Source organism: Gallinula chloropus (genome assembly GCF_964237585.1).
Source record: "Gallinula chloropus genome assembly, chromosome: 3".
NCBI classification, from domain to species: Eukaryota; Metazoa; Chordata; class Aves; order Gruiformes; family Rallidae; genus Gallinula; species Gallinula chloropus.
The window spans coordinates 41763602-41772889 of NC_140087.1; the positions used below are offsets into that span (position 1 = coordinate 41763602).

General features: G+C 48.1%; 1 protein-coding gene across 1 annotated transcript; it reads left to right on the forward strand.

Annotated features, from left to right (window-relative positions):
- Window positions 1-6553: 6553 nt before the first annotated feature.
- MAP10 (microtubule associated protein 10) lies at window positions 6554-9049 on the forward strand (the record flags this gene model as incomplete). Its single annotated transcript, XM_084262114.1, has 1 exon — window positions 6554-9049. One exon carries the CDS (start codon window positions 6554-6556, stop codon window positions 8987-8989), a length of 2436 nt encoding a protein of 811 aa, XP_084118240.1. The 3' UTR covers window positions 8990-9049.
- Between the last annotated feature and the right edge of the window lie 239 nt (window positions 9050-9288).

The window sequence follows — 9288 nt, forward strand, 5'->3', positions numbered from 1 at the left end:
AGTTTATTATTTATGAGATGGAAATCAGGATCTTGGATGACTGAACTCATTAACGACCATTTGGAATAGTTCCCATCTATTTCTTCCATGGTACCCACACAACAAATAATTCACACAGTAATTAATGCCACATCTTACCAAACAATACATGTTTCCAACAGGAACTGTTCTAATAGCAAGTGCATGAAACTGCACTGAAATAGCAATAAGCTTAAAATACATACCAGCAAAACCAGGAACTTTGTGTTAGGGCAATCACAGCTGCTTTAGCTGAACTTACTGGGCCAAAGACATCCCTGAGTTAGTTCAGACAAGGTGAGCAGAGTTAGACAAGGTGGGAATTTGGCTGACCAGGCCTCTGCAATGGCACAGTTCTTGTCAGGGGCTTACAACAGGCTGAACTCTGTCTTTCTGCCCACGCAGACTACACAGCACAGTACAAGAGCAACAACTCTGTTTTCCTCCCTAGCTGTAGCCCACAGGGCTATCTGCATAGTAGTGAATTACATATTTTTCCAGCATTGCAATTACCTGTCAATAGTTCCTAGAGGCCGGTCGGAGGGTGGCCCTGGGATCCCCCAGCCGAGGCCAGCCGAGGAACCGGCAGCGGGACAGTTGTGTCAGCACAGTGCCCTGCAGGAACTAGCCCTCTCAAGACCTGGGCAGATAATTACCTCAGGCAGGCTGCCACGTTTTCAGCACCTAAAAGCCCTACATGGCAACACAGCAAGCTACACAGAAGCACCAGCCTCTCAGAGCACCTCCCCTTCTGCTGCAGTTCCCACTCCTGAAACGTGGGAAGGAGATGGCCAGGCCTTGCAATAAGGAATTGCTCACTTCCAGCCACTCTTCTTTGCTTGAGAAGGGCTGGTGGCCTCACCACCCAGGCTGTGGTACCGCATTGCAGGGGCAAGAAAAACAATGCTGACAACAGCCATTCACCATGGCCCTGAGGGGCTTGCAGGGGTACCCATCCACTCAGCGTCCCTGGGAAACACTGGTCATGTCTTACAAGAGGAACTCAGGTACAGAGAAATTAGATCTTCCCAAGGAAACCTATGGCAAAAGAGACAGCTGAAGCTAGATCTCCAGATTCCCACATTTACCATCCCAAAACACAACTTATCCATTCCCTCTAATCAAAACAGCAACATAACAGGCCATGCTTTTTCCCTGTTCATGCAGTTAAGTTTCCCATTACAGCCACCATCAGGGTAAGTAAGAGTCAGCAAGTTACAGACATTAGCAGGACACCAGTGGGAAGTACTCAGTACTTGCTGCCTGGCAGAGTAAGAGTAGGGACAGAAGCCTGAAGGGATGAAGCATGCAGGGGGCACATTGCTGTTGACATCCCTGGAACAAAGCTCTTAGCCAAGAAAAGGACCTCATCGTTAGAGTGAAATCCCACTGCCAGGCAAGCCAAGGACAAAGTGTTTGTTAGAGAGCCATTTCAGTCCACTTTACTGAACCATGGGATTGCCACCATGTTTCCTTGGAAAACAAGAAGGGACATGAAAAACACAGGGCTAACTGGTTCCTCTTTTTGTGACCTCCACAAGCAGCTTCATATCTCCTGTTCACTAAGAGGGCTGCAGTATTTCTTCCCCCTTCCTAACAGGCACAGACACTTGAGTATCACTCAGCCACATGCACAACTGATGAGGAGGATCTGGTCCAGCTCTGCGGCTCTGTATAACAACATCCCTGGCGCTTTATGGTTTGCTCTCTCTAAAGGAGAGCTCTCAAAGCAGTCAAATTGATTTTAATTTGTTTTTAAGGGGAAAAAGAGAAACAGCTTAGAGATTGAAAATGTGCAGTGAACAAAACAGCTGTACTGTAAACCTCTGAAAAAAACACACTTTACAATGGTAATTATGACAGATTAAACAATGAGTGTCATCAGTGTGATGGTACAATGCACACAACACTATTTCCTACGCAAATATTTGCAGACTTTTCCATTTTTTTTAATTTTAATGAAATCTCATTTAACTATTGAATTGACTTTAAGAACCATCCTGAGGCTCACAAGAGTTTTCGCTGTCAGCAGCTCTGTCAGATACTTGAACTGCAATTTCCCCCCGATGGTTCCCAGCTTGAGCTAGAGGAATGCTGTAAACATAGCTTTTGAGGAGGTAGCAAGCCTGAAAAATCACTGCCTACAGAGAGAAGGCTAAGCCCTGAGAGGGCCTGAGCATCTCTCCTGCTCTACAGTTACAACAGGAAACATAAGGACCCCTACACCTTGAAGAAAACCTTTCATAGATACTTTCTTTGCTTCTCAAACATACGCACGCAACTGTGCTGCTGTGTGATTCAGCTGTTCTCTGCAGAAGGCTAAGCACCTGCAATCCTTTCGTCATTCAGTACATGTGTGCATTGGGAACAATTTCTTTACTGTAAGGGTTGTCACATATTGGAACAGGCTGCCCAGGGAGGTGGTTGAGTCACCATCCCTGGAGGTGTTTAGAATGAGTAGATGTTGTACTTGGAGACATGGTCTCTTGCTGCACCGAGACGGACTGGGTAGATGGTTGGACTCGGTGATCTTGAAGGTCTTTTCCAACTGAATGCATTCTGTGATTCTATGATGACAAGTATGAACTGCAACCATGAAGCCAAAGAACTCAATCCCTTGAGAACTTCCTGAGAGCTTCCCAGCTATTGAATGGGGACTAACATGATATAAACAATGATACATTAATTAATGCTAAATGACAGCACGTGAACCCATGGGATTTCCATTAATAGCAAATGAGTTCATGCTGGTTTATGGTGGTAAAGCCTCCATCTGCTAATGGCAGCCAGTTATTTAAGGAAACTGGCTTTGCATGGTGCTGGGCATTATGCAAAGAACATGAAATGGGCTGAACCCTCAGGTTGACCCTCCACTATTGTTTTGCTTTAAACAAAAATATCCATTGGATTTTATAAGAGTTTTTTGAAAATAAAGGAAATCACCTCAGATGTGACCGTTACGGATACGTCTCACTGTCACGGTGAATACAGTTGTCTGAGCTCCTGTATTTGCTACATCCTGCTTCCTGTCAGCTGTCACAATGTCATTCTCTCACAAGTATTTGCCAGATTTTCCTATGTTTCTGTTAAGTGTCTGCTCGGACTGAGATCCAAGAAAGATGAGGAGGAAAGATGTAACTGCTCAGTTACAGGAGGAAAAGCTGCATTTTGCCTCAGTCCCATTAATCCTTGAAGAAATTTGGAATCAGAAGGCAAGCTGGCATGGGTTCTATTTCCAAGCTGGCTGTGAAAGCCATGGATTCACACCTATCTTAAAGGCCAACCATTTTTCCCCCCGTGAGGTAATGAGAAAACAATCCTGTGTGCCACCCCTGCTGACTTTGCAGAAGTGACTCTGCCACAAGCTGTAACTCTCACCACTCTGAGAAAGTAAAATACTACAGACTAAATACTAAAATACTAAACAGACCAGGGTTTGCCAAATGGAGAAGGGCCACACAACGAGGCACATAATGTTTATTTTAACACTCCTAAAGTCTGCTGAAGATAGTAGAGAGTGAAAATAAATGTGAGAGCAATCATACTGAAAGTCAGAGGAGGTAACAAGCATCTTTTGGGTAGCAGCATGAGGCATGTTTCAGAGCTGTACCTCTGAACAGGTTCTGTACACCCAGCTCACTGGGCACTCTGTGGACAGGAAGGTACACACTGAGACTTGAGGAGAAACCATGGTATCCTTCATTTCGGTGGACATCAAAACACCTGTGCCAATAATACCATTGCAACTGTTCCCAGACTGTTCCATATAAGACTAGATCTGGGTCAGCATGAAATTAAGGTTCATGAAGTAGAATGTGGACACAGGAAACAGCAAACCTCCCCACAAAACTCTGCACAATACACTGAAACATATGCAAACAGTAAATGCTGAATAGATTTAACGTTCTCGTTTGACTTTATTTCTTTATGAAGTGTCCTCTAGATTCTTCAAAAGAGAAACCTAAATACATTGCAAGCACTTCAAATGCTTTGCTGGTGCATTTTATAATTTTTCATTTTTTCTGAACTGAAGAAGAGGGCTCATGAAAAGTGAGAGTTATTGAAGGCTGCCATCCTAAGTCCTGAATTTCCTTTCACAACTGGCTGACTCAACAGGCAACTGAGAGAAGACTAAATAAGTCTTCTTGGGCTGGCATTTTAAGCTGGCATATTTTAAGAACTGCTATTATGTTGCAGCAGACTGTCTGACCCCCTTCTGAATCGGAGTGCCAGCAGGCTAAATATTTGCACAAATTCCAGGCTTTACCCTGCAGGTTCTGCACAGAGAAGAGCAATTTTATACCCAGGTGAACAATGGCTCTTTACTTCAGCATTTGATCTTTTAAAAGTGCAGTCTTCAGAACCACACCAGAATAAATTGATTTAATTGTGGATCTAGCAAAATCTATGTTTTCTGAAGATCTTTTTTTCAGTAGTCATGCTTCTCCATCGATAAACAGGTATACGACTGCATAGAGAGCTCTTTTTGTGTAGAGAGATCAATAAATCCGAAATATTACAGAAATTAAGTGTGGGGAAAAAGGCATTTCAGAGCCCTCAAAAGATAGATTTGAACCAAAGTTGCTGAGTTGCTGCTAATGATATCAATTGTCTGGGCTGATTTTTTTTAAAATGAAATGCTATCACTTCAAACATACAAAAAAGGTCAGTCAAAGACTTCATTGAGTCAGCAAACTTCCTCAGTCTTTCAGACTTTTAGGAAAAAGAGAGAGAGAAAAAAACCCAAACCTGGAAGAATTGAAGTCTAGTTCTAAGAAAGGAGGAGTGAAGAGACTGCACTGAGAAGAATAGTATTTAAAAAATATTATTAATGTAATTAATGTAGATCCTAATATGTAACTGCTGTCTTTGGGGCAGTAGCAGGTAATGAAACTTGGCTCCACGACCCTGCCTCTCTGAGGTATGCCTGTTTTCTAGACCACTCTTCTGTGACATGCAATCTATAGAAGTGTTATCACAAGTCTCCTTAAAATGGTGGTTAGGAGAAACTCAGGCTATTGGAATGAAAAAATCTCTTTTTTTCTAACTTGCAACTCAGCAAGATGTTGGTTTCTGTTTATTTTGATGAGAAATATGCTCTTGTGACCAGAGGATTGACTTAATAAAACACACCAGCAAGAAAAAGGTAAAAATCAATACCCCTTTCTATTTAAATAATTGTTTTGTCACTAACTCGCTGACTGATCTTACACAGCTTGTTAACACCTATAGTTTTCACATGCATTTAGTAATTTTTATTTATATTGCCTGTGCAAAATGAAATGCAGGAACAGGGCTGATTTTCAGGGAAATGAAACCAAACAGTTCAGAAACTGTTGGGAGTGCAGAGGTTTAGCATCTTAAAACAAGGCTTTGGTTCCTCCATAATTCACCCCTTAACTTCAGTCACAGTTACCACACACAAAGATAAGTCTCTCGCTTACATAGGGTGGAAGTTTCAAAATGAAGAGGTTAGAAATCTTGGATTAAACATTACAGTCACAGTATGCCCATCAATAAAACGGGCAAAATGCCTGTCCATCATCTTCCCGGGGAATCTTGAAAGCAACTGTTTGACCACTGTTAAATACATCTGTCCTTTCAGCGTACCCAGGTATGGTGCCCTCTCTCCTGTAGTCCCCAGTCTTTCTTGTACTGGGGAGCCCACAACTGGACTGAGAACCCTAGGTGTGGCCTCACCAAGGCAGGGGGGGAGGTTGGTGGGGTTGGAATTTCCCTCGACCTGCTGGCCATGCTCTTCTTAAAGCACCCCAGGATACCACTGTCTCTCTTGGCAATGAGGGCAGTCTGCTGGCTCAAGGAGAGCTTGTTGTCCATCAGGGTTCCCAAGTCCTTTTCTGCAGAGCTGCTTCCCAGCAAGTCAGCCCCTAACCTGCCTGGTGCCTGGGGTTATTCCTCCCTAGATGCAGGACCCTACACTTGCTCTTATGGAATTTCATTTGGTTCCTCCCTGCCCAACCCTCCAGCTTGCCTAGGTCCCACTGAACAGCAGCGGAGCCTTCTGGTGAGTCGAGCGGTTTTGTGTTATCAGCAAACTTGCTGAGGGAACAGTCTGCCCAGGTCATTGGCGAACACGCTGAACAAGGGCGCCTGAGAGCAGGCTCCAAGGAGCACCTGGTTTCCACCTGCTGCATCGGCTGCCCCCGGCTCGGCCTGTCACAGCATCCGCCAGACAGGGCAGGCCGCAGCTGCCCCCCGATGGGGACACAGAGGAGGCCACGAAGCACTGCCCATGTCCTCACCCGTGGGACCAGGGGCGAAGTACCCGCTGGGCCCGTCCTACCCCTGAACTGCCGGGGGTGGCGGGGAGCGGGTCCAACGCCCGCTCAGGGCTGACTACAACTCCCAGGGTGCTTTGCAAAGGCGCGTTGCTGGGGGCAACGGTGGCGGTGGGGAGCGACTCCCGGAGGAGGCTGCAGGCCCGTCCCGCGGTGCTCCTCTCGCGAGAGAGCGGGCCGCCTCACCTAACAGCCCTCACACACAGCTCTCGCGAGACTTGGGGGCGGGCGCTGCTATGGCGGCGTCGTTGGGTGCCGAGGGGCTGTTCGCCCTGGAGCTGCTGGTGGAAGAGGTGCGGGTGGCGGCGCCGGGTTCCGCGCTGCGCCCGGCCGTGGCGCTGCGCCTCCTCGACTTCCCCACCCTCCTGCTGCGCCCCGCCGCCGCTGCGCTGCCCCTGCAGCCGGGGCCGACCTTCCCCTTCGGCCGCGGCAAGCGCTGCCTCTTCCGCTGGCGCCGGGGGTCCCTCTGCGCAGCGCTCCGCCGCCGGCCGCTCCGCGCCTTGCTGCTGGCGCTGCCCGCCGGGCTCGCTCCTGGGCCTCCCCGCCTCCTCGGCAGCTGCGACGTCTCCCTGGCCCCCGCTGCCGCTGAGCTGCTGCAGCGGCCCGGGGCTGGTGCCTCCTGCGGCCGCCGCGGCTGCTTCCCGCTGCGGGACTCCGCGGGACGCCCCGTCGGGGAGCTGGTCCTGGGCTACAGCCTCACCAGTCTGGAGGCCGGTGAAGAGCTGCCCCCGCCGAGCCCGGTCAGCCCCCGTGCTGCCACGCCACCCGCTGCCTCCCCTGAGCCGCGGGGCGAGGAGGAGGAGGAGGAGGAGGAGGATGAGGAGCTGCAGGGCAACATCTTTTGCCCTCCCGTACTGTATTATAGCTGCCAGCCTGCTGAGCCTCATTTGCCGCCAGCAGCAGCAGCAGCCGCAGGGAAATGGGAGCGTATCGAGGCCTGGAGACCACAGGAGCAAGACAAGGGCCAGAGCCCCCCACGTCCCAGCGCTGCGCCCTCACTGCTGGATCCTGCCGGCCCTCACCAGCTCCACAACACCCTGGGGCAGCTGCCACTGCTCAGTGCTTTGCTAGCAGAGCTTTCGGTACTTGCCCGAAGTGCTATGCCTGCTGCTGTCCATCCCCATCTGGCCTGGCTCTACCAGCCCCCAGAGGGTGGTGGTATGGCCTCACCGGCCCCCAACCCCAGCAGCAGCTCTGCCCTCAAGCCTGCAGGGGTACCTGTGGGGGCTGGTGGGAGTCGTAATGCTGCCAGCCCTAGATTCAAGCAAGGCTGTCAAAAGGCTGCCTCACCAGGGTCTTCTCAGCCTGGGAAGGGACCTAAGAAAGCTGGACTGCAGGGAGAGACAGGCTCTGAAAGGAACGACAAAACTAAGGAAAACAGACCTCCCAGGAGGAAACTGTTGTACGGGCTGACAAATACCCTGAGGCTACGGCTGCAGCAGACCAACCCTGATAAGTTGGTAATTCATGAAAGGAGAGAGCAGTACAGAAAAAAGCAAATGGAGATGCTGAAGGAGAGAAACTCTTCATCCAAAAGGAAGGTGCTCAGAAATGCTGGAGAAGAGCACGTAGTTTCTTACAGGCACTGTAGCAAGGGAGACAGTTCAAAGCAGAATAATCAGTTTGATAAAACTGTTGAGACTTCATTACAAAATACTGCTCTCTCAGAATACGTTTCTGTGACAGGAGATGTGTCCCCTGACTTGCAGAAACAGGCTCCTGCAGGTCTACTGAAGAACAATGAAACGGCGAGCAAGGAACATCCGAGCAAAGTAAGTACAGCCCCCTTACTGGAGGAAACGCCGTTAAAATCTGCTCGCAAGGAAATGTACGGGAAAGGCCAACTCCCGGCAGGCTTCCCATCAGATGCTAATGCAAAGGGAAGGAATGAGGAAGCAATGCACTTAACTCACTGTAAAGCCACAGAGCGAGATGATGCGTCTATTGTGAGCGATCAGAAACCAAGCCCCAGCAGGAGTGTTGAAAACAACTCTGAATTCATATACTCGGATGACTTTGTCGCTAGTCCTGAGGACACGGTTTACTCAGAAGATTTCACCAGTGCCGAGTGTACGGGCAGGGACTCAGCAGCTCTGGAGAGCAGTCCTGAGCCTGTGCGGCTTGAAAGCCCAAAGCAAGGCTGGTCAGATACAGAGCCGGAATCCGGCAGGTCCCGGATTTCAAAGACAAGTCAAAGAGCTGAAAGTACTTCAGATCCTCTGCCAGTTCCTTCAGTTTCATCTTCAGTCCGGTCTTTGGAGAGAAACTGGAGCTTAAAAACCAGCAAGAGAACTAATGCTGAATCTGCTGATGCACTGAATGATGCTTCCATTCAAGCAAGGTTACTAGATGAGCCAGGAGCCCAGCACATCAGTAAGGAAGAGAACAGGCGTGATCAGCGTATTAAACAAGTATCTACACCAAGCAGCAAACAAGTTACCTCTGGTACTGGTCAGAATATAGGAAAGGGGCAGACCTCTGCAGGAAAAAGCCACTCAGTAACTCAAGTTAGTTCTTACTTGCCATCTAACATGTCTGATCTTGAACTTAGTCTCCTGGAAAAGGATATGTCAGACAAGGAGGATGATTCCTTGGGGGAATTACACGTTCCTAATCAGTACAAAGACATCAGTGAACTGGTAATAAACAAGCTTCCGGGATATACAATGTAATTGCAAGTTTTCACTGTCTCTGTTAAGATACAATATTTAAACTTTGTACGGCCTGTTACATTTAGTGCAATAGATACATTACTTTTATACTTTATCATGCATATTTAACACACTGGTGAATTAAGACATTTTTAAAATAAACTACAATTTTAATCTCTTAACAAATGGCTCTTAAGTGGTACCCACAGCGTGACTTCAGTGTCAGTATCTCAATACAAAAATAGTCCAAACAACATGGAAAATAAAACTTAACTGTCAAAAGCAGAAACTAAGGCAAAAGCAGCAAATGTGGTCAATAC